General features: G+C 46.9%; 7 protein-coding genes across 7 annotated transcripts; 5 read left to right on the top strand and 2 right to left on the bottom strand.

Moving 5' to 3' along the window:
* Positions 1-151: 151 nt before the first annotated feature.
* On the bottom strand, positions 152-950 carry PEX2_041400 (uncharacterized protein; the record flags this gene model as incomplete). Its single annotated transcript, XM_016741415.1, has 4 exons — positions 152-444; positions 504-620; positions 678-791; positions 872-950. 4 exons carry the CDS (start codon positions 948-950, stop codon positions 152-154), a joined length of 603 nt encoding a protein of 200 aa, XP_016603607.1.
* Positions 951-2,533: 1,583 nt separating this feature from the next.
* Positions 2,534-4,418, top strand: PEX2_041390 (translation initiation factor 4B; the record flags this gene model as incomplete). The annotated part of the gene is made up of 7 exons (XM_016741414.1): positions 2,534-2,537; positions 2,624-2,677; positions 2,730-2,774; positions 2,834-2,836; positions 2,880-2,984; positions 3,044-3,334; positions 3,394-4,418. The coding sequence occupies 7 exons, from the start codon at positions 2,534-2,536 to the stop codon at positions 4,416-4,418; spliced, it is 1,527 nt and encodes a 508-aa protein (XP_016603606.1).
* A 1,707-nt stretch (positions 4,419-6,125) lies between these two features.
* On the top strand, positions 6,126-7,158 carry PEX2_041380 (uncharacterized protein; the record flags this gene model as incomplete). The annotated part of the gene is made up of 3 exons (XM_016741413.1): positions 6,126-6,162; positions 6,212-6,409; positions 6,566-7,158. 3 exons carry the CDS (start codon positions 6,126-6,128, stop codon positions 7,156-7,158), a joined length of 828 nt encoding a protein of 275 aa, XP_016603605.1.
* Positions 7,159-7,689: 531 nt separating this feature from the next.
* On the top strand, positions 7,690-10,111 carry PEX2_041370 (Oxidoreductase, N-terminal; the record flags this gene model as incomplete). The annotated part of the gene is made up of 9 exons (XM_016741412.1): positions 7,690-7,720; positions 7,782-7,807; positions 7,871-8,049; positions 8,121-8,404; positions 8,471-8,949; positions 9,212-9,319; positions 9,373-9,412; positions 9,673-9,919; positions 10,003-10,111. The coding sequence occupies 9 exons, from the start codon at positions 7,690-7,692 to the stop codon at positions 10,109-10,111; spliced, it is 1,503 nt and encodes a 500-aa protein (XP_016603604.1).
* Positions 10,112-10,980: 869 nt separating this feature from the next.
* Positions 10,981-12,458, top strand: PEX2_041360 (uncharacterized protein; the record flags this gene model as incomplete). The annotated part of the gene is made up of 2 exons (XM_016741411.1): positions 10,981-12,018; positions 12,111-12,458. 2 exons carry the CDS (start codon positions 10,981-10,983, stop codon positions 12,456-12,458), a joined length of 1,386 nt encoding a protein of 461 aa, XP_016603603.1.
* A 755-nt stretch (positions 12,459-13,213) lies between these two features.
* Positions 13,214-14,876, bottom strand: PEX2_041350 (pseudouridine synthase family protein; the record flags this gene model as incomplete). The annotated part of the gene is made up of 2 exons (XM_016741410.1): positions 13,214-14,560; positions 14,631-14,876. 2 exons carry the CDS (start codon positions 14,874-14,876, stop codon positions 13,214-13,216), a joined length of 1,593 nt encoding a protein of 530 aa, XP_016603602.1.
* A 1,891-nt stretch (positions 14,877-16,767) lies between these two features.
* PEX2_041340 (uncharacterized protein) lies at positions 16,768-18,757 on the top strand (the record flags this gene model as incomplete). Its single annotated transcript, XM_016741409.1, has 2 exons — positions 16,768-16,827; positions 16,901-18,757. The coding sequence occupies 2 exons, from the start codon at positions 16,768-16,770 to the stop codon at positions 18,755-18,757; spliced, it is 1,917 nt and encodes a 638-aa protein (XP_016603601.1).
* Between the last annotated feature and the right edge of the window lie 5,926 nt (positions 18,758-24,683).

The raw sequence follows: 24,683 nt of genomic DNA, 5'->3' as shown, positions 1-24,683 counted from the left end.
CCTGGGGGACTCTAGTGCTTGGCTTTATATTCATGAGATGTACGGAGTACCTATGTTGTATGTAGGTATATTCTCGAGTCTTTCTCTCTCTCTCCTCATATTATACAATAATTTACATTTCTTTTATTGCCACGTGTCCCACTTTTCAGCGTTACTTTGAGCTTGAAGCAGGGACTGGTCGAGACTTCTCCAGCTCCTCGATCTTTTCGTCAAGAAGAGCAATCTCAGCATCAATGCTAAGCAGCTTTTCACTCAACATATCCCTGTATTCTTGGTCAGAGAGTGAACGGAGTGGTATCCATTTAGATTCAGCCATTCGCTGCATCAGAGGTTTTGATGTCTTGTGCGCATTTTCCATTTGCCACGCGTCCACTCGATTGAAGACGCTCTGGCCACAGTAGCCGAGTAATGAGAAAATGATAGCCCCCGGAACCAGCCGGCCTCCTGTGTATTTTAGTTAGATACGATGCCACAAGATGTGCTTTCGGTGCGGGATACAGTACCCATCAATTTCGTTACACTTCCGCCGGCAATCCCACCGCATAAAGCACTCGCGTAGGTGCGCTCCTTCAGCGAGGCTTTATCTTGGTAATGATGTTTAATGATGTTACTCCGCAGCCCTGTCTCAAGTTTAAGATTAGACATCAGCAATATAAACATAGGGTGTCTCCACATACACCAAAAGGCTGAGCCGCATGCAAACCAGTGGATGCCACATGACAGTGAATGAATCATGGGATTGGGGGATCGGATAACCCCGGCGGCTCCTCCATAGATCAGACCAGCAGTTCCTAGTTGGAAAATCAGTACTTGATCTTCAGAAACTCGTTGTGTCTATATCCAAACAATCCTGTGCAGGACAGATACTAACCGCTGAGGGCTCCGACTTTGGCTGCAGACAGGAGGGCGCTAGACTGGAAGTCCTGCACATCTTTGATTTGGTCACCCATCTTTTATTCAAACTGAGAGATGCATGAGTTCAAATGACATGGAGGGGTAAGTTACAATAATCGAAGCACTCATCGAAGCAGCAATCCAAGTCAGAAAGAATACGATCACGTGCCAAGTCGATGTTCCTGGATTATGTAATGTCATCCTTCAGCCTGAATGGACGAATTAGGGCATAAACAATAAGGTTCAGATTGGTGGGACAAAAAATAGTTGATCAATTAGCGTACATTGTCTATTCTTATTATGTACTTTGTTTGAATATGTTAGAGAGAAATGGTGGATGAAGAGGGTGAAGATCCATAGATATATCTCCACATTGCCCATGTCCAACAGATGATCGCCTTCAAGACCACCAGCCCCACGATACTTATTTTCCACCTTCAAACTACTGCTATCTATTCCTACTGGCTCAAAAGTCAAACCTCCACTTTGACACGAGACATATCTCCAGGAACCGCCTATTTCAACGCCAAAAGGCTTAACTATTGATGTCAAAGCTCGGATCTCTGTTCAAGCTAGCTTTGCAATGTTATTGCATCTTGTTATACAACGATTTAAAAACCAGGCTGATAAAGCGTAGGAATGACGTCCACTGCTAGTCGTACAGTCTTCAGGAATACAATATCTCTATATATGCCTTCGCAGTCTAACTAGAGTAGCCTTCGATCAACGCTTTTATCCAACTTATCAATATTAAAATCACAGTGTCACTAAGATTCATTATACAATGACTAAATTAAATGACATTCTATCTATGCCTGAATACTGGAGGCAACCATGGCTACATAGGCTACCAAAAGGAATGGATGATCACTACGATTGCCGTAGAGATTCCTATGTATTGCATATTGGCGTGTCGAATAAAAAAATCTTCGATCTCAAAAGGTCTACGCTAATACCTATGAAGTACTATGTAAATTAATACCAGATGCTCCAGTAAAGTATGTCAAATGGAACTAAGAGTTGATGCAGAACGATGTACAAAGTCGGACTTGTGATACAAAGGATTCTTCTGAGTAATTGAGGCTACTGCATACATGCTTCTTCTGGGATGACAAAATGTTAGCCAATCAAGTTGCAACAGGGATGTAGTGATGTACTTTTTACTGTTTTTGGGGTATATTTGATGATATATTTTTAGCCGAGTATGAAGAAGTCCACCATTGTCCACAGATAAGGTATGAACTCGGAGTTTCTCACCGTTTTTTCCCTCCTTTGGAACAAACAAAAGCATATATAGCCTATTATTTCCATATCATTTGCCAATTCTAGATGGAATAGAAACGGATTCGAAGATAATCGTAGTTCAGGTATAGACCGATCTCGCGGCTCTGATTGGGCTAGCGTCATCACTAAAAATTTAGTAACCCGTCCACTTCCATGCCGCAGCCGACTTCCCCTCTACCAACTTTTCCACTGTGGGTTTGCAGATATTGAACCTAACACACTTGACTCAAATTTTGATTCTTGGTCTTCTCACCAGGTGTCTCTCTGATCCTTTGAATTTTCCTTCTTTCCAACCCTACCTTCCGAGAAACGCGCACAAATCCCGGCGCGTTTCCCCCAACTTCAAACCGCAATCATGGGTTCGTTCCAGACCTTCCATCTTCCCCAGGGCATCGCCCCCCGCGAAAATATTCATGGACCGATTGCTAACATGATGAAATATCAGCCCCCAAAAATAAAGCCCAGAAGATGTCTATGAGCACCTTCTTGGCCGATGAAAGTGAGTGACCGGGAAAATTTGGATGATTTGAGGTGATTACTGACAACTATAGGCCTTGGCTCTTGGGCTGATGAGATGGAGGATATGCCCCTTCCTTGTAAGTCGCAGATCACCCCCCGTTAGGAAATTGCGAGATTGTACTAACAAAATTTATAGCCAGTATGTAGTGTGCCCGATACCTAACATGCTTATCGTTGATCAGAACCCTTGCTTACAATATGGGCAGCCCAGCCTTTGACATCCACCTTCAGCCGTCGCCCCGCGGGTGATTCGGCATTCGGCGCTGGCTCCAGCACTGGCGGTTATGGTATGATACCTCCCGCGCCAAATATACACAGAACAGGTTCTGACAGCTTGAATGATTAGAGCGCGAGCGTGGTGGATATGCCGTCCGGGAGCCTCTTGATCTCCCTACCCAGCCTCCCTACACTTGCCACGTTGGCAACCTTTCCTTCGAATCAACTGACGCCGATATCTCCGAGTTTTTCGCTGGATGTGGCGTGACGAACGTTCGTCTCGTGGAAGACAAGTTGACAAAGGCCCCCAAGGGTTTCGGATATGTCGAGTTCGAGACCGTCGAGGGTCTGCAGAAGGCTCTGGATCTCTCTGGCTCGTCTTTCCAGGGACGTTCCATCCGTACTAGTGTCGCGGAGCCTCGTAAGTACCGAAGGTTGGTGTTTTTTTTTGTAAAGGTTTCGACTGACAGGTTATATTAGCCAAGGAATCTCGCCTGGAAGGCAAGGATCTTGACTGGTCCCGACGTGGCCCTCTTCCCGAACTTCCCCAACGCCGTGCGCCTGAGCGCTCCAGCTTCGGACGTGGCATGGATGCCGGCTCCGATGCGGGCAGTGACCGCGGTGGCCGCCGTAGCAACTTCGAGTCCGACGGAAAGCCCCGTGACTTCAACAACTGGGAGCGCAAGGGACCCCTTTCGCCTTCTGCCGGTGGCCCGCCCCGCGAGGGTGGCCGAGAGCACAGCAACGACGGACCTGGTTCCAGCTTCCGCAGAAACGAGGCCGCATGGGGTGAGGGACGTCCCCAGGATGAGGGCTCCCGCCCTCCCCGCCCCGAGCACGTTCGCCCGGAGCCTACACCTACTGCTGCCGATATGGACAACCAGTGGCGCGCCAGAATGCGCCCCGACGAAACCCCCAAGGAGCCCATCAGCCCCGCCTCCCCCTCTGCCACTCCTGCCGTTCCTGCCGCCCCTGCTGGCCGCCCCAAACTGAACCTGACGAAGCGCACCGTTTCAGAGAACCCCACCCCCACCTCAGCCAGCGGCGACTCCAAGGCCAGCCCCTTCGGTGCTGCCCGCCCCATTGACACCGCTACCCGCGAGCGTCAGGTCGAGGAGAAACGCCAGCTTGCCATCCGCCAAAAGCAGGAAGCTGCCGATAAGGCTAAGGCCGAGAAGGCCGAAAAGTTCGCCGAGAAGCAAAAGCAGCTCAAGGAGTCAGCCCCTGCCGTGGACCACAATGGCAAGGATGTCCTTGAGACTCCCAAGGGTGGTGGCAACTTTGAGATCCTCCAACGGGCCGGTGAGGATGGCGAGTTGACCGCTGACAAGGAGACCGAGGAGACAGCAGCTGCCGCTCCCGTCGAAGCCAAGAAGCCGTCTTCTAACGGCTGGAGAGCCCCAGCTCCCGAGGCTGGTGCTGGCGGTGACGACGAGGGATGGAGCACGGTCAGCGTGAACAAGCGCAACAACCGCCGTGGACAGACTGGTCGTGGATTCGCATAAACGTATCGATACCCCGAAGCAACGGCCGTTTTTTTGCCCTGAGCCTTGGATTTACAGGTACGCAGGTGGGTTAATTCTGGACGAGGTTCATTCCAGTCATGGTGCGCTGCTCGGTCGAGTTACCTTGAGCGGTGCACCGGGATAGGTTTGGCACTCATAATTACCACCTGCTTCCGCCATTCCTCGGTGCCGGACGTAGATTGCTTTTTCTGATTGAGCTTTATTCTCCTTTCCACTCCTCTTTTGCCCTTTGGTTTCATGATCTCTTTCCCTTTTTCGTGGGCTAGATTTTTCGATAAACATCTAGTCCTCGCTTCGATGATCTGGCAGTCCGAAAAGTTTCATTTTATGTCTTGTTCGCTATCTAGCTATTATTCCCATGCGTGACTCAAAGTGATCTGCCCATGACCATTACAGCCGATGCGAAATGAATATTACATGTTCCATTTTATTTTTTCCCCCCTCTCTTTCCTCTTTTTTCTTGTTCTCTCAATTTTCTCCTCTCTTCCGTTCGATTGACCACGGGTGGTCCTGTTTCTTTCTCGTTCCTGTCTGCCGTTGGGACGTGGGGAGTTGGAGTCTTTGACACTCTTCTTCTTTCTCCGTTCTCGGCCATGCGAACAAGACGACTCTACGAGAATAGTCATTACGAGCACCCCTCTCATGAGCACAATGTTGACGAAATCAGTTCCTGTTCTTTGCTCTTCCTTCTGTGACTGCTTCTAATTCAATTCTTGGGATCTTTGCATGGCAGAGTTGTCTCGATGGTCCTTGCTCCATTTCTGCGTCCTAACCTTTGAGTTGAATTTCCGCTTAGCATAGAATGAAATGCAGTCTTCACTGACCCAAGTGTAGTTGTGGATATTGTAGAATTCTTAAGGATTAGTTACAAGAATAGTCGGCTGCGTTTGCGGCTTTGGGGTGTCTTTTTTGTAGGCCTTTTTAACTTGTCTTGTTACATTTTTTATACATGAAGACGGTAAAAAAAGCATACTTTGTGGAAGAGGCTTTTCTATAAACAGGGATGTAGATAGCGGCTATAAATATGTTACCAGCGTATCTCCGTATATTGTATAATACACGTACTACCATGAATGCCCTTGATATCTCTAACAGGGCTTTAAGACAGTAGTGTATCAGAACGTGGACGATCGGCTGCCTTGAAGAAATAGGGAGGTTGGACCTTTTCTGATAGAATATTGGTACTTAGACGAAGTAGCTATGTTGTACTCCGTATGTATATATAGTACGTCTAATTTTAGTACAAAATAGTGATAGCTTCTAGAAAGACATAAAAAAAATAGGTCAGATTTGACCTAATTAGGTACTCCATCGTAGACTATTGGATCAAGCAAGGGTATAAATAGGATCCACTAGTCTCAAAAGGGTCGAACGTGGCAGATTAATGCAACCGAGGACATGAGGTATGAGATGTACGAAGTTTAGTATATAAGGTATATAAGTAAATGTACTCGGTTTCAGTTAAATAGTTGTTTTGAACATAGTTAAAGATCCATTTTAATCTATTCAATCTATTCAATCAATCATCTTATGAGATCATTCAGGAACCAAGGAGATACAATTGGCCAAGAAATGGAGTGGCCGGTATGGAATTAATTGAAACCCCTTCAAAGGGCCAGGGATTATGATTTTCAGCCTCTGAAATTTCTTTTTCCTTTTTTATTTTTTAGTACTTAGGTACTTCAAATGCTCTTAAGCCCCGTCGAACCACCGTTGCAACCTTAGTACGCCTAGTTCATTTAAAATTAAACCCTGACAATCCCGGGGTAGGCCCCATGTTGTCATGTCGACTACAACATCCCTCACTACTACGCTTGTCGCACCCGTCATGAAGGGTGTCGCTATATCAGAAAACCAATGTCCTATGTGTTGGGGTGAAGGATTTCCCCAAAATGGCTCTGGCGCCCACGATAGAATCCAAGAGTTGGAGGGGCAGGTACAGGCGTTGACAGCGCGTGCTTCGGCTACAGGTAAGCCTTTGCAGTGTCTTTGTGCAAACTACACACACAAACATAGCATGAACGAGATCGCGTGTCTACACATAAGACAAAAGCTATCTCTTCCCCCCCTTCTTCCAGCCCAACCCTTACAAACAAGAACCCCACCGCTGACCCGATCGCAAACAGCCGCCAAACTCAGCGAGTACGAAGACGAAATTCGACGTCTACGCTCCTCCCAACCCCAGGCATACCACACCCCGCGAAGCAGCTCCTCACTGGGGAGACCCCCCTCCCAACCCGACCATTCCTCACCACAACGCCCAACATCCTCAGGATCCCAACCACAAACATACCACAGCCGCCTCACAAATCTAGCCTCTCTGCTCCCCTACCGACGTGGTAGCGCAACACCCACAACATCTAGCGGTGCCGTTCTTCCCAGTACTCCGACCGCGCTCAGCACCCCGCTCACTCACATGTCCCCCGCAAACAGCGAGCACACCGCCGAACTGCAGGATGCGCTTACGCGCGAACAGAGACTCCGTAAGGCTGCCGAGTCGCAGCTTTCGCAGGCGAGTACTGAGCTAGAGGAGTTAACGGTGCAGCTTTTCAGTCAGGCGAATGAGATGGTTGCGGAGGAGCGAAAGGCTCGCGCCAAGCTTGAGGAAAGGGTTGCTGTGCTGGAACGGAGGGATGTTGAGAAGCGTAGTCGGTTGGAGAAGTTGGAGAATGCTATGGCACGTGTGGAACGGTTGAGGGCTTTGGTTAATCATCAATGATGCTTCTAAGGTTGGATCCTAGGATTTTGGCTGACATGTGGCGGGTTTTCTTTTTTTTTTTGTTTACGACTGGTACGATTGTATTATTTGATGATGCAAATGATTGGGCGTCTCTTTAGGATTTGGGATTGGATTCCCTGATATTGGGCGCATTTGGATGGGGTGTTATGGAGTGTACAGTTCAGATTGACATTTGTATTTGATGTTTTACCGACATACAACATAATGTGAAGAATTCTTGAATTGTACCCGATCTATCACGGAGTTTCCGTGATACCTCGTATAGACTGAAGTAGACAGCGGGTATCCGCCAAAGAATTGACCAAATAGGTAATGTATCCGACCAGCAAATGACGTGCGTCGAGGTTGGACCTTCCCGCAGTTTAAAGTGGCTTTGGAATCAACTTACTTTGTACTTTGTACTCCGCTATTGAACTTCCTTTAATAGTATCCCAAGTACTGCAAAATTAACATCATTTGATATTTCATTTCACCCCGGATCTAATACTCCATACTATTAACATTTAAATCATGTCTATCGGCGTCGCTATCATCGGCAGTGGTACATACTTCTCCCATACTCCGTGTACTCTACACTGCATACATTGACTAACATCCAACAGGTCTCTTTGCGAAAGAGCAGCACCTAGTATGACAAACTCTTTAATAGCAATATTTTCTACATATTGTATTTAACTAACTAATCAAACAGCCCGCCGTCCAAGCTGCCTCAAACTTCCAGCTCAAGGCCATCTATTCCCGATCCTTGAAGTCAGCCCAGGACCTCGCCAGTGGCACGTCCGAAGTCGATCTCTACTCTGAAGACTCAGGATCTGACAAGTCCTATGCCAATCTACTGGCTCGTTCAGATATCGGCGCTGTGATCATTGCGTACGGGACCCCATTTCTCCAGATTCCAGTCAACAGTAGAAGAGCGAAACACTGACTGTCCGATCCAATAGCCTTCCCATTCTGGTTCAGCCGGAGTTCATCAAGAAAGCACTGCTCGCTGGCAAGCACGTCTTATCCGAGAAGCCCATCGCTAAGGATGTTGCCACTGCACAGGAACTTTTGAAATGGTACAAGAGTACTATCGATACTACCAAGGTCTTCTGGGCTGTCGCAGAGAACTTCCGTTATATCACGAAGTACCTCTTCGCGGCAGAGCAAGTCCAAAAGCTTGGCAAGGTCCAGAACTTCCGGGTGAACGTTCACAGCCTCATGGATGAGAACAACAAGTACTTCCGTACGTCCAGTCCTGGTTGAGGCTCTACATCGAAGATCTTACGGAGACTGACTATATATTTTCTAGACACCGCCTGGCGCAAGACTCCTGAGTACCAGGGTGGATTCCTTTTGGACGGTGGTGTGCACATGACCGCTGCGCTGCGCCTGATTCTAGGCCCCACGGAGCGTCTGAGCATTCTGTCGGCGCAGTCGCAGCTGCAGCAATCATTCCTGCCACCGGTTGATACTGTGGATGCCGTCGCGAAGACTGAATCTGGTGCTACGGGCGTTATCTCTTTGTCGTGGGGATCGTCATTTGATGATCATATTTTCGAGGTTGCTTGCGAGAAAGGTGTTGTTACATTGAACCTCGATGATGTGACGGTTAATGGCGAGAAGCACCATGTTGAGTTTGATGGCAGGGGTGTTGGGCCAGAGGTGGCAGAGTTTGCAAATTCAATTGTGAGTGGAAAGCCTGACATCAGACAGTCTGCCGAGGAAGCATTGGCAGATCTTGAGATCTTGGAGCAGATGTTGCGCAGTGGCGAGAAAGATGGCGAGAAGGTTCAGTTGCATTTGCAGATTTAAAAGCTAGATAGGAACCAGAATCATTCTAGGATTAAATAGATAAATGATCAAAACATATTGAAATATTTGGATAATATGCATTGTAATAAAGATAGATACTAGTAGAGACTATCATGGACTACAGTTGTATAGAACATCTCCGGATATTACCCAAAGAGGAATATTAGGGCTAGGGCTGTATCAGCCCTAGGCTGACATAAGTGGTCTGCTTTCGCTTAGTTCGCCCAAAGCGCACTAGTGTGGGTCTCCCACTCTGCTGCGGGAGAACCTGAGAGAGAAGTTTTCGAGATTGAACTCCGACCCGACAACTCTCGAACGCCCGGCGAGACCCAGCAATACCGACAAGGTCAGTCACCAAATGCGCATTATATTCGATTCAGTCACTAATTTTGATTCTAGATGGCCGCCGCTAAGCAGCACATCCCTATCGTGAAGAAGCGTATGTTCCCGATTACCTGTTCCATTCCTTTTCGTGCCCGTGCCCTGGATACTCTCGCCCTTCGATCGTCGACCAAATGAAACAAAGCAAGCCCAGCAAGATGCACCAAACGAAGAGAACCCATTGGAGGATTGTCGTAAGAAAAAAAAAATCAACATCTATCTTGGGATCGAAGGGCGACATTATCCGCAGGGCCATGGAGGCTCAAAAGGACACGAACTTTTCACATTCACGATCGGAGGACTGACATCGACAATTAGGCACGAACCGCTTCAACCGTCACCAGTCTGACCGGTTCATGCGCGTTGGCGCCTCGTGGCGCAAGCCCAAGGGTATTGATAACTGCGTTCGTCGCCGTTTCAAGGGCCAGATGGCCATGCCCTCCATCGGTTTCGGTTCCAACAAGAAGACCCGCCACATGATGCCCTCCGGCCACAAGGCTTTCCTCGTCCACAACACCAAGGACGTTGAGCTCCTCCTCATGCACAACCGCACCTTCGCTGCTGAGTACGTCCTGCGCCACCCGAGCGATCTTGATTGCTCTTTCAAGATTGCTATCTATACATTTCGTTCGCTAACAAGTTTCACAGGATCGGCCACGCCGTCTCTTCCCGCAAGCGTGTCGACATTATCGAGAAGGCCAAGGCTCTCGGTGTTAAGGTCACTAACCCCAAGGGCCGTGTCACCACCGAGGCATAAATGGAATAAACCCAGTTTGTTTCCTTTTAGTTGGGATTGGTGCACGAGGTCGGGGTTTTTGTACGGCGATACTATCTCTCTGGCGATAACGAAATTTAAGGATTGTGCGTGGCATGTCCGGCTCGGGCCTTGTCATAGTGCCGGGCGCTGTGAAGCGAGAGAATTGTTCTCTGAAATGACAACAAAAATTACAAAAATCCCTTTGGTTCATTCCAAGTCATTTCAATTGACGTGCATATTCTAATCTGGTCTTGTACATGTAGTTGTACATCTCCAGTGTACATCCAGTGTAGTTCATGGGTGTACCTAACCAAAACCGTAACCCTAAGCACAAGTGAACTTCCCGACATCTTTCTCTTCAACTCTTTATCTACAATATATTAACTAACCAACTTGAAACGCCCCTTTACATATACAACATAGTCGATCACTGTCACACGTTTCAGATCACCGGACCCACTTAATAGTGGTGACGTACGCAACAGGCAAAAACCCTGGAGTTCCGAAACCACAAGCACGACATAGGAGCACAGGAGCAGGATAGAATCGGACAGGATAAAGACACATAGCATCTATTCTCCAGGTCAATGTCTCACGTCTGCTTGATCCTCGAGAATCATGGTGCCATTATAATTCTAGTGTGAATGTCACCGATGATGTACATAGGCGCCTTGAACTTGTATCAGCCCCCACGCACCCATCACTTAAGAACTTGGAGACCCCCTCCTGAAGATCCCCTCAACTTTGATGTTTTATATTAGGTCTCCATCTGGATATGGAGACCGATAGATCTTTCCACATCCATTAAACCCCTTTCTTGAATTCTCTTCCTCTCTACCTCTAGGATCCTACAACCCCAATCTCCAAAAATGCCCTCTCTCCCACATCGATATGGTCGCTGGGTACTCATTCTGGGCCCAGTGATCCTAATCCTCTTGATCCTCCAATTCATCCACGCCGATTTCGGCTCAAAGACCACGCAGGACGTGATCGAACCCGCTATCGAGCTAACGGTTGATACACACAACGAGACCGAGACAATAACCGACCCCAATAATGTACCACCATCCTGTCCAACAGACACAGGAATGGACTCTGTATTGGTAGTGGTCAAAACAGGCATTACAGAAGCACAAGACAAAGTCCCCGTACACCTAAGAACAACTCTCCGCTGCGTGCCGCACAAAATAATCGTCTCAGACTTCGAAGAAGACATAGCCGGTATACGCACCCAAGATGTCTTCCTCAACGTCTCCGACACTCTGAAACAAAACAACGAAGACTTCGCCATATACAACCGCGCCCGCGCAGGCGGCCACACAGCCCTAACCTCGCAAGACCACACAAAAGTGGCCAACGGCCCGTCGGGGATGAGCGACAACCCAGGCTGGAAACTGGACAAGTGGAAGTTCCTCCCTATGATCCATACCGCGCGACGCGCAAAGCCAGACGCCAAGTGGTTCGTGTTCCTGGAGGCAGACACGTATCCGATCTGGCCGAATCTGCTCGGGTGGCTGGCGCATTTCAACCACGAGGAGAAACTGTATCTGGGGAATCAGATGCAGATTGGGTCTACTATATTTGCGCATGGTGGGTCGGGGTTCGTGCTTTCTCATGCGGCTATTCATGCTGTTGCGGATTTTCATAAATCACATATTGATGAGTGGGATGGTATCACCGATCAGGAATGGGCGGGGGATTGTGTGCTTGGGAGGGCGCTTGCTGCGGCTGGGATTGGACTTACTTGGTCTTGGCCGCATGTGACTACGCAGTCAGTTTGGGAGCAGGATATGTTGCATGAGGCTTTTGCCAAGACGCCTTGGTGTTTTGCGCCTTTTACTTTCCACCATATGACGCCGGCGGATGTGGATCGGTTTTGGGAATTTGAGCAGCAGTGGTTTGTGGATGTGAGTTTCTTTCCTTCTTTTCCTTGCCTTGCCTTTCCTTTCCTCCTGGATATCTATCTGAAATATGTGAATATGTCACTAACAAACCTCAGGAAAACTCAAATCTCCTCACATACAGTGATATCTTCCGCAATCTCATCCGTCCAACCCTCGCAGACCACCTAGACAACTGGGACAACTTTGCGAGCGCAGGCGACGACAAAGAAGATTACAAGGGTCCCAAGACGCCTACTTCTTTCGCTGCTTGTGCGGACTACTGTGCCGCAGACCCAGAGTGCATCCAGTACCGCCTGACAGCCGACTCACGCTGCACAACGTCTAACGCGGTGCTGCGCGGGAAGCCCCAGCCAGGCACGCAGTCAGGGACGATGCTGTGGCGGGTTGATGCTGCGTTAGAGCGGATGGAGCAGTGTGAGAAGGTGTCGTGGGTGACCAACTAGGTTCTTTGATTTTGGATTTGAGTTGTTGCGCCTGTTTTATCGTTGGGATACATTTCTAGGAGTTGAGCGTTGAGCGTTATGTTTTGGTCTGGTTTTGCATCGGTTAAAAGAGAGCGGCATTTATAGCGTTGGCTGAAAAGTGAAATTAGGAAACAATTATAACATAAATTGGTTGTTTATTGAGAACAAGAAGCCTTCACAGGCACTATTTTCCTATAAATAGCAGCCAGATTCCGGATAGGAGATCCATGGATGCTTATTAACTCCTTCACAGACTACCTAAGCTCGATATGAAGAGTCCCAAGATCCTACTCCATCCATCACATTTACCTATACATACGGAGTACATAGGTCGCTTGTACAAAGTACTATGCTCTTTTTTTTACCGCCTTTCTATACATCTGAATAGACAACAAGGAGGAGGTTCATATGGGGACTTAAACTACTTCTTGGGCCTCTGATATGAAATATATATAGACTCTGGGTCTAAGTGGTATCCTATACGAATTGAATTTTGATAGATTGCACGTATCTCTATAAGACTTCTAAAGCAGTAAATCTATATTCTAGAACCAAGACCAAAAAAATCAATGTATCGCCATGTCATGGAAGATCAAGACCAAGACGCTATGCTCGTGAACTTTTCATGATAAGTCAGCAGAGTGGTATCATCAAGACAAAGACAAAGACATTCCAAGAAATATGATATAGGTAGAAGGTATTTTCAAGAAAGGAACCCCTAAAAGATAACATCATTAGTTAGTAGGCACAGCTGCCTCCGTGGCTTCACGAGACTCGGTCATCCTCGCAGCTTCGGAGATATTCACGAGACCAACGCCTTCCAGAAGCACAGAGCCAGTCGTTGCATCTGCAGCACGATCATCATCACCCAAGCCAGCCGGAATGGTTCCATGGCCAATGACAATTTCCTCGCCTTCGGGAGCAGGAACCCAATCCGGACACTCGCGGGGACCCTCCATGCCCGCAGGAGGCAAACCCCATCGAGGCATGGGGCTGCGATAACCCCAATCACCATCTCGGTCGGCATACGCAACAGCATGCAAGAAGATACCCAGCTCATGGGGGCCCGGGTCCGAGTACAGCTCTGTGCCGCAGGTTTCACATAGGTCACCGGACAGACGCTCGCCCTTGCGCTTCGCGTAGTCCTCAGCTGCAGCCATCTGCTCGCGGTGCATGATCTCGTTGACAAGCACCGGGTCGGTGTTCGGCGGGACATTCGGCGCCGCGGTCAGGTGTGTGCGGTACGAGACCGTATCGGGGATCTCGGTCTTACCCATGAGAGACAACCGCGCGACGATCTCTTCATCGCGCTCTGCGCTCACCTCGGCCTTGCCAAGCTCAGGCCCGAACACACGGCGGTTGGAGTAGATGGGGTCGTTGGAGATCGGGTGGCCCAAGAACTGGAGGTGGACACGGATTTGGTGGGTACGACCGGTCAGCGGGAAACAGTGCACGATACTGTAGCCCTCGGACTCATTGGCAAGTTCCGCAGTCGGGGTAACAGGACGCTCGTCGTCGCTAGATGAGTCGGTCTCCTTTGCTGCCTCGGGAGGATAGTAAGCCAAGCGACGGAACTTGGTTGTCGCTTCTTTGCCGGTAGCACGCACACGGTTGAGACCCAGCTTCGGGCTAACCTGCATGATTGGCTGGTCGCAGACAACCACGCCGTCTGGGAACTTGCCCTTCACGCGCGCCACGTACTCTTTCTGGACGGATCGGGCCTTGAGTGCGGCGGCCATTTTGTCGGCGGCCTTGGCGTGCTTTCCAATGAACATGATTCCAGATGTCAATCGGTCAAGTCGGTTGCAGGGACGAGGTAGCCATTCGGAGCTGCGCTCGGAGCGCAGGATTTCGACGACTGTGTTGAAGTGGTATCGACCCGCAGCGTGCACTGGTACGCCAGCAGGCTTATCAATAACCAGGAGGTCATCGTCTTCGAAGATGATTCCAACGGGAAGGCTTGTAACGGGCGGTTCGTGGCGGTGGAGAGTGTGCGAGACGACCTGACCGTTTTTAAGTATCGTTTCGGGGCGGGCTGTCACACCGTTAACCTGTACAAGGCCATCCTCTAGTGCTTTCCTCTGGTTATTGTCAGTTTGCCATTCTCCATTGTCTCAATCTGAAGATCCACATCTCCATGCCTCGACGTACATAGTATTCTGGCTTCCGATCGCGAAACTCGGAAGTGAAGACCTCGACCAGCTGGCGACCCCGCCATCGCTCCTTGCAGTTGGTGTTATAAGTGTAATGGTATGGCGTGACACGACGGAAACCACCCTCCAGATAGTAAGGCGCAGGCCATGGATCGCAAGGGGTCACGAGTACATCGGGGGTCTTTTCGAGGGTCTGTTCAACCGGTTTGGAGGGGGTCATTTGATCGACATTCATGAGGGCCATGGTGGGCAGCTTGAGCTTGCCTTGCCGTAGCAAATAGGCCGTAAGACGAGGTGAGGGAGCCAGATAGGCGACAAATAGGATAGATAGATGGAGACTCGACGAGAACGAGACCTGGGGAGACTAGAAGAATTCAAGAAAAAGAAAAATATAAAAAAGTCAAGATTCAACAAGTTGCCCCACAATATTATTTACATTCTAGGCACAGAGGATTATTTTCCCTCTGTGCTCCACAAATTAGAAATGTCAAAGCCAATCATAATACTTGGATTTTAATGAGGCCAAAAAGAAGAAGAAAAAGACAGGAAAAGAAGACAGGAAAAAAAGGAAGAAATCAGAATCATGCACGTCGCTTTCGTGACCAGAATGCCCCACGAAATTCTAGGTAAAGTCCCTCATTATGCATAGAAAAGTCCTACTATTTATACTTTAGCACCTTTGTATAGAAGTACAGAATGTATAAAATATATAAAAGGAACATCTAGAAACACGTCGGTATATTGTTATATAATGTCCCTATTGTCATCTTAGGAAAAATTTCACTTGGAAAGAGCTTTGTTCATGATAGCCGTCTCACAGAGTTCACATAATTGATAATAATACAGCACAAGTGTCGGGGGATAGTACTATATTTAATATAGCAAAATGAATCCCTCTTCCAGCAGTAAAAGGAAATGACCAGGAAAAGGGCGGAGCAACACGAAGGACTATGGCACAGTGAAAACACCAGAAGAGATCCTGCTTGCGGCATGCTCAGTTCTCTTTGTCGGCGTAAGGGTGTGCGAAGAGTTTCAATGTTCTCTAGAGTTGCCATTGGGATGGGTTAAAGATAGGTGATTGATGTACAGACACCCCCCCCCCCTAATCTGACGCTTTCATGACTGAGAATTCAGGTGTAAATATATACCGCCTTCCTAATTTGGTACGACACTGGATCCTGCTATAACTTCTGCCAGGTACAGAGTTTTCTGCCAAATATTCTGCCACTACTATATAATTCGGGGTTAGATAGTAATAAAACATACATTTTCACGAGAAAAAATTGCATATTCTACCTGTTAAGGTACTTTTATGGTGCCTGGCTTGGTCCAGGTGCTAGGTATGGTGCTGGGTATGGTCCTTGGTATACAAAGTCAGGTACGATAAAAATGACTTAATTTCAGTAGGGGCTTACATTTAAATTGCAGGCAACTGCTGTCTACAACGATTCTACGGAGTATACTCCGTAGGGAGTTTGCTTTAAAGGTGGTATGCAAATTTGGAAGGCGGTATGGAGTACGGTAGACAGAGGCAGGTGTCGAATCCAGTGACGCACCAAATTAGGAAGGCGGTATATATTTATACCTGAATTCTCAGTTATGAAAGCGTCAGATTAGGGGGGGGTCTGTATATCAATCACCTAAAGATATCCAGATCCTCTGACTTTGTCTGTCTTCAATTTCGAGATCATCACTCAAATAGACTCAGTCTGTATTAGAGAGAACCGAGAGCATGAAAATACTTGATGCATAGTGATGGAGGTTGTCAGAGCCCTCTTTGCCCTTTTGTCTCCATAAAGCTATTCGGAGAGCTTCATGGCGGTAGTTAGATCATCATTAGCAACTATTATTACTTCCTATTCAGCAATTCTTATTTCATTAGCCACGTAGTACGTACATCAATACTCCCATTTCTCAACCCACATACATTTATCGTTGGGAAGCCCTAGCGAGCTGAGTTCATTTCAGCTTCATAACACTTGGTCTGATTATCTTTGTTCTTTTTCTTCCTCGGGTCTGTCATATTCTTTTCTCTCTCTCATTTTGTACTCAGTCATCTACTCAGTTCCCTCTCACTCACCATTCGGAATAACAACAATCCAAGCTCTAGCAGGGTCTTGGTCTTCTCCATCAGCATGTCTGCCAAGGACTCTCTGGGCATCACTTCCCTCGATCTCGATCTAGTCACTGAAGAGGTAGCCTATTTATTGGACCATTTACCCCCTACCCCCTGGGCCAATATGACTGTGTCTAACATGGATCTCTTAGATTGACGAGGAAGCTGCCGAAGAAGCTCTCAAGCAAATCCTGAATACCCCTTCCGAGCATTCATTCGCGATTGAAGAGATTCCAGAACTCAACGATCCTCGCTGGGATAGCGTGAACGAGAACAAGAACGAAGATGACGACCTCACACAGCGTGCTTTTGAACAAGCCTTTGATGAAGCCAAAGATCCCGTCAAACATGCGGAAAACATACAAGAAATTTTAAGTTTCATGGGAGAACAAACCAAGGACTCAAATTTTCCATGGGAAACGGTATTCTTTGATCTACATGAGCTGGATGATTCGACCAAAAGTGAACTACACGCATTTTCCCGAAGCTGTAAAATCGAAGGCGACGCCTACCCACAGTTTGAGGACTACGATGAGCCTAGGTGCAGGAACAGAAATGCCTGGCGCAGAGAAGACGGTGAGATTGATAAGAAGTGGCAGCTCCTTGTCAACGACTTGTGTGAGCTTTCAAATGGAATGATCATCGATAAAACTCTCACTAAGCCGAGCGGAAGGTGGGATGCACCCGTGGCTATTGTTTGGAACTATCCAACGTGGACGACTACGAACGTCTGTTGGTCCCAAGTTTTAGATTGCTGCAATCCTTGTCTTAGGATGCAGTACGCAAAGCTAGGGCCGAGCCCCTACATTCGGACCCAAAACAGAATTCCGATCCGAGAACAATGGTCGAACCTTGGAGTTAACTGGGCCCGGTATCCAAACTGGGAGGAGATTGAGGCTAAATGTCTCCAATTTTGTCGATGGCTGAACACCCGATCCAAGATCATCATTTTACTTGGTAAAGAAAATGCTCTCACTCCACGGGATCGCCTTGTTGAGATGGGAGATTCACTTGAGTCTGTCCGGGTGAAGATATGTTGCAACAAGCAATTCAAGTTGTATGGCGAAGAGCCCCATTTCGAGATAATTCGCCATCGTCAAACGAAAGAGATAAAACATCTTGTCTTCATAGGACTACACACTCAGACATTTTTTCACGATATCCCCCTTGAATTCCGTGCATACCAAGATATTTCCTGGAACAGCGTTTGCGGGCTGGTCGGTATTCCAGTACCAAGGCCGATTTACTTCCTTCGACATGCCTATTGGTTCAATAAAAGACCAGATCTTCGTATGAGATGGAGCCAGCTCTGCCGAGCCAGGATACTACGACATGCGGAGATAAATCAAGAAAATCTCTTTCCAGAACACGCAGTCAGAGCGGCATTCAGTGCAACACTTGCTCTCAATCCGACCTTTGAGCTAGCCCCAGACAAAAATGGTAGCTATGTGGGAGCCATAATCCGCATGTTCATTGCCAAGGCATGGGCTAAGCAGTCAACAGAGGAGTGGAGAAGGACCCCGGAAGCTGCTAAGATGTTTGGCACATCGATCTCAAACCTATTAGATACAGTTTCTATCAGCAAACGTCAAGCTACAGTCCGGACAGAGAAGTGGAAGACCTCAGATGCGGCTAAGCGCCAATTGGATGGTTTACTCAGAGGGGCGCGGAGTCCCAAGAAGTTCGGAGCATGGACTGCCAGACTTGATGCCTTCTTTCAAACTAAACAGGTCAGAGAGCGGGTCGCAGCTGACCCGCAAACACTGACTACTATCGGTCTTCATTCACAGCAGAGGTTAAAGGATCTACGCTCAGACCCAAAGGCGAGGATGATTTCGTATTTCAAGTCCCACGTGATCTGGTATAGCAAAACTTACCCAAAGGGGCTTCGATTCAGGGGCGATGGTGGGACTCAACGCGACACTTTTCCATACGACACAGTTGACCACCCAGCTGTCATACTCCATGGGAGCTGGAGCAAAACAAAGAGGAAGGATTTTGAGGCTTAAACTCGTTTCTTTTCCACAAAGTCAGAGCCTTCAGGAGCTGCCAGTGCTGGTGGAACTGTTCGGGCAGAGGACGAGGTAAAGGACACAGTGTGGGTGCTGGAAATGCTGCTGTGTATGAAGTGGGAGGCTAAAAGGATGCAGAAATTCATTGTAGCAGTAAAGACACATGAAATTTCTATCATGAAATAAACATTTTTACGTAAATTAACATGAAAGAGGTAATTATCTTGAGACTTATTATGATTAGTGGAAATTCAGATTATGAATTGAAATATACTAGAATGGAAAACTAAAACTAACCTGACCAACGGGATTGGCCATTAGGAAAAAAGGAGACGTCGGATCTGGCCCCTCCGCATTTGCCATAACTATGCGATATGTACTCCGGTACTCCGTATTGGGGAGAACGTCGATAAGTTGTATAGAAACAAGCCCTGACAAATAATTTGTTGTGGCAAAGACTAGTCGAGGTCGAAAGCCCGGAGAAAGCAATTCGCACAAGGAGATCTGGTGATGATACGAGACTTGCGCATAGATAAAGTGAAGACCGATAATATGTATCTACATTGGTTTGGATCTTGCCGATTTGCGCATATGCTACTGACGGGGCAGTGAAGAGCGGGAGTATGTACCTATCACGCATGCGGCAGATAGACCGACACCCCCTCTGAAAATAGACAGATTGCCGATGGCTTTGATGTTGGGATAAACCTCCTCCGGACTGAGGATTCCTTCTAGCAGATTCTCTTGGTGATTGGTGCCTAATGCTGGTTTTTTAGTTGATTCTTTGGCCCCTTGAGAAAAGTTCCCTGACTGGTTTGTTTGCTGCCAGGTCTAGCACTATTATTAAAAAGGCTAAGATTCAACAAGTTGCCCCACATGAATAAATATTGGATTATTTTCCATGGAACGTCCCTCTATGACCCACGGATTGAAAATGATAGAGCCAATTAGAATACTTAGATTAAGTATGTTGTAGAAACATAAAAAAATGTGAGCTGCGGGATTCGGGCCCACGCCTGTTTCGAGACCAGAACACACACCGAAACAGTGCAAGAGGAAGTTCTCATGAGTCTGTGATATCATTAGTTCTAATTCAATTAAGGATCGATGATTGATTGATGACTGATTGATGACTACATGGCGCCATAGACCAACTCGGCCATCGAGAGGATTGGCGAAGCCAGCCTTCACTGGGAACGTGGCCCCAACAGGGCTGCCACCGAACCGGTGGCATACTTAGTCGCCCGTAAGGGAGGGACAGGTAGACATACTGTTTCCGAAGACGTCCTCTTCGTAGGGGGGAGGAGGGCTCAGCCCTGTCGTAGAGAGCGTCGGCCACAACGGGAACGGCCCCGTCCACCACGGGAACCGCCGAGGGGAACTCTTCCTGAAGTCCATGTTAACTTGTCTCTATCCGATAGAGAGTCAGGGGTAATATCTTACGGCGAGCTGGCGCTCGACTAATACTTCTATAAAAGTATCGAGCAGCTCTGCTCTAAGCTGCCGCCGACGGGCAGCAATTTTCTCCTATTTACATTTTAAGTGTTGTGTTATATCTTATCATATGGTAGTACTAACCTCTGACAACAAAGCACATGGAGATCAGCTATCGCTGCCGACGAAGATGACGATGTATGGCGTCGCGACCCGAACCTGTTCGTGTACATGGTTGTCCTGGAAACTACGGGTTCCTGTTATAGCTTTTTCGACATGGTCTAGAAGTCTCATAGTCAGTTACGGAACCTTGGTGAGCTTTTATGAAGGATAATGTAGGACAACAGTGGCAATGGTCAGTCCAACTTGGATTTCAAATCCTAGTTCCACAAAATAAACCGTGCTGACATCTACTCAGTGAGCCTGAGCCTGATCACCCTCATAAAAGCGGCGGCAGCTCAAATAGGAAAGGCCTACCCGCCAAGGAACATCCGGTACGTAAAGGTACATACATAATGTATGTGCTTTATCTAGCAAATTTATTGTTCGCCAACCACCGATCCGCTCAAGACCCTCCAGACGCCCCCGCTATAAACTGCCTTGGATGAGGCATCCCAATAAAAGATCTTGAACACTCCCAACTTGTGCGCAGCCTCCCAGATATATGCAGCCAGCTGGAAAAGAAAGAGAGAAAGAGGCAATGCGAATGATAGCCCACAAATAATTCAATAGGCCAAATTAAAGGCGCTATATAAGCTGCCCACGTACCGTCAATAAGCGAGCTCATTCGCTGTACATCTAGGCATGTATATAGGAATTGACCTAAGCATAGAGAGCAGTTTTATACCGCCAATAGAGTAAAACACGGTGCGTGAGCCATCGACATCGAGTCAGTCCACGATGAAAAGGCAGAAAATCAGATTGAATCCCATAGCCATGCTGCAAATAAAGATGCTATTCTCGAAAGCAATCTGACAAGCAAATTTTGGCAATCACACTCAATCGAGACTATCACATGTCCCCCGGGTGTTGTTCACTTCCGGGAAATGTCGTAAGGTCTGCCTACTTAGTGCTAGATAATGTAGTAATATCCCAGATGAGAGGTACTTACAACAAGTACTATATTCAAGTTGGTTTCACAGAAAATAGCGCGATGATAAGAAAGATAGCATCAGCAAAGCTAATGAGATATTTGGCATGATAGTAATTTCATTCTCCTAGTAGAGCGAGGTACGTCCAGAAGTTACTATAAGAGTTGGCAACTTCCCTATTCTGTGGACCATCAACATACCATCCTCAGAAGCATATTCAAATTTCATAACTATGGACCACGTCACTACCAGCCTGAGAGCATTGTTTGAAGGCCTTGATGGTCATAGCCTAATTATTCCATCACAACAGAAGATCAACCCTGGCTGGGAACTCAAGGAACATGATCCAAACCATAAGAGCATTAAGGACGAGCTGACTAGCTGGGTTGAAAGGTACTCTTTAACAAAGTTTTTCCTGGGAGTTGTCTAATGAGAATATAAACCTAGTCGTTGGTCGGATATTCTAAACCGAACGATGATTGAAGCCCTCGATCTGCCAAAATGGGTTCCACTGTTATATCCTAATGTAAAGTATGAAAAGCTTCTCGTAATAGCGAAAAGCCTTTCTTGGGTAAGCGTCACTATCCTTGAATAATTGGGATTTATTACTAAGTAAGTAGATTTTTGCTTGGGATGAACCCCTTGATGATGGAGAATTCACACATGATCCTGCTGGGGCTATCAACTACTGCAACGAGACTATCAAATTCATGGAGCTTCTTCGTGATCCAAGTCAAGTCTCGTCTGCAAATCATCCTGATCCTAATATTGCTTCATTCAAAGACTCATTCGTGGACATTTGGGAGAGTCATCCAGGTATGTTTAGCGCTACCTCTACATACGAATACAGCTAATAAGGGTTATAAATGTAAGTATACGCTAAGCGTTACCTTAATAAGTGTTTGATGTTCGTGCGCGGAACGTCGGAAGCAGTTGAACGCCGGGAAAATAACCAGGTTCCTACACTAGCCGACTACTTTAATTGAAGGGTACTTAATCTTGGCTTTAAGATATACTTCACCTTGGTCGAGTATGTAAATACCTTTCCTCTTACCCTGTCGATATCTGGTTGAAACTTCTCTCGATTTACTTATCAAATGCTTATATTTGTTATCAGGTACTCGCAAGATCTTCAGGTCCCCGACGAATGCTCGAAGCCGAACCCATTTATGCAGACTATCTTCCGAGAGGCCTCTTTGATCTTATCGATGTTAGTATCACAAAACACAGATCACTGACCATGACCTAACTGTTACATTCAGATATAATGACCTTCTTTCTCTTCCGAAGGAATTAGTATAACTCTCTGGATACATAAGTAACTTTTTTTTAGCTAACTTACAGTAGGATGCAGGTCAATTTGAGAGCTGTGTGCCAATCAAAATGTTCGAATTTAGACTCTTATTGGACATAACCATTAACAGCTTTGATCGAATGATCTATGAGTGTGCGGAACGACTTAACAAAGCTGAACAGGACCTGTACAGTCAAACCAGTCCCGATAGCTTGCCGTCTGTTCGGGCATTTGTGCAAGGTATAAAGCAGCAAGCTGTGGGCAGCCTTAAACACTTGTAATACATCTCTTATCCCAGACCTGGAGATATTTATCGATGACTAACTACTGCTAATAGCTACTCCATGAAACGATATGTTGCCAAAGGTGTCAACCAACCGGATGGCTCGATTAAGTTCAAAATATCGCTGGGACAGTAATTTGAGACTGCCAGCGAGGATGGGAACTGTCACACTAAGAACCTAGTAAATGCTAGTATGTGATTTCGTATGCTAATCCGGGAATCTTGGAAGTATGGTGCCTACTGATGCACTATACTGGTTTTATGGAGGTCTCTCAACAGGTCTCCACTTCTATACATATTGGAGGAACTTTTCGGTTGCACCACATGCATTTTTCAAGAATTTCATGCATGTTTTGATACTATCCCATGTGATTTATTTAGATTTCAAGTGTATGTAAACGCCACCCATCACTTTCAGATAACCGGTAGAGGGCGACGGTCCACCAGGCTTTAGGCAGCCTGAAATGCTGATCCTGGTCCCATGAAGGCTCCGAGTGTAATATATCGCCGACGTGCCGATCACATACACCCATCGATAGTATTAAGAATTCAAGCATTGAAAATTCAATTATTAAATCGTCAAGAATTCGACGAGAATTAAGATAATACAAAACAGTAAAAACTAGAACAACAAAAAAACAAAAACAAAAACAAAACAGCGCGCCGGCTAAATCTCCAGATCATCTATATAGTAAGAAAATGTTAGTGGCAGTTAGAGGCACACGTAGGGAAGAGGCGTAGCCAGGATAAAGGCTGAGGTAGGATAGATAGAGGGACAGGTAGACATACTGTTTTCGAAGACGTCCTCTTCGTAGGGAGGGAGGGGGAGGAGGGCTCAGCCCCGTCTTACAGAGCGTCGGCCACGACGGGGACGGCCCCGTCCTCGGCCACGACGGGCCGCCGAGGGGAACTCTTCCTGAAGTCCATATTAACTTATCTCTATCCGATAGAGAGTCAGGGGTAATGTCTTACGGCAAGCTGCTGCTCGACTAGTACTTCTATGAAAGTATCGAGTAGCTCTGCTCTAAGCTGCCGCCGACGGGCAGCAATTTTCTCCTATTTACATTCTATTAGTATTATATTATATCTTATTATATAGTAGTACTAACCTCCTCTCGCCGCCGCTAGCGGCAGCGGCGACGGCGACGGCTCTTTGCAGAGTTACGGCGATTGTGCCATTGGGTACGGCCCTGTTGGGCCTGGGTATTATGGGGGTTGTTTACCCCCTCGCCGTTCTAGCCTTGACGTGTATCGGCTATTTAGAAAACTAAAAAGAGTTTTTTTTTGAAAAAAATAAAAAGATGCAACTTGTGTTTGTCGAATGGCAAACACTCTAAACCGTGTACGCGCTGTTTGGGGGTACATTGGGGGTACACGTTCCTTTTGATCATATCTTTCTTAGTGCGCGTCTTGTTACCTTGTTTGATGTGCTTTTTAATTACATTTTACTGTTTTATATTATCCTACTGTTTAGTTTTATTGATATTTTTCTTGTTATTTATTTTTTTATGAGTTTACGAATTAGAACATTATATTATTGTCACCATCACCCATATACAAAGACTTGTAGGACTCAGGGTTCAAAACTCCGTTTGTAGGTGGAAAATTGATGCCTAAATGCTTTATCTAGCACCGGCTTTTACACCGCTCCTATAACTACAGTGTATGGTAAATTCATTAATACTACAACTGTCAAAAATGAAGCTTTTGGCCCTATACAAATGAATCTATCTTTATACAAGAATAGTCGGCCGCCTTTACGGCCTTGTGATGTGATTTCAGATGGTCTTTTCAGATGGTCTTTTCAGATGGTCTTTTCAG

Source organism: Penicillium expansum (genome assembly GCF_000769745.1).
Source record: "Penicillium expansum strain MD-8 chromosome Unknown contig142, whole genome shotgun sequence".
Classification (NCBI taxonomy): Eukaryota; Fungi; Ascomycota; class Eurotiomycetes; order Eurotiales; family Aspergillaceae; genus Penicillium; species Penicillium expansum.
The sequence above is the reverse complement of the archived record's forward strand: the minus strand, read 5'-3'. Positions and strand labels throughout refer to the sequence as shown.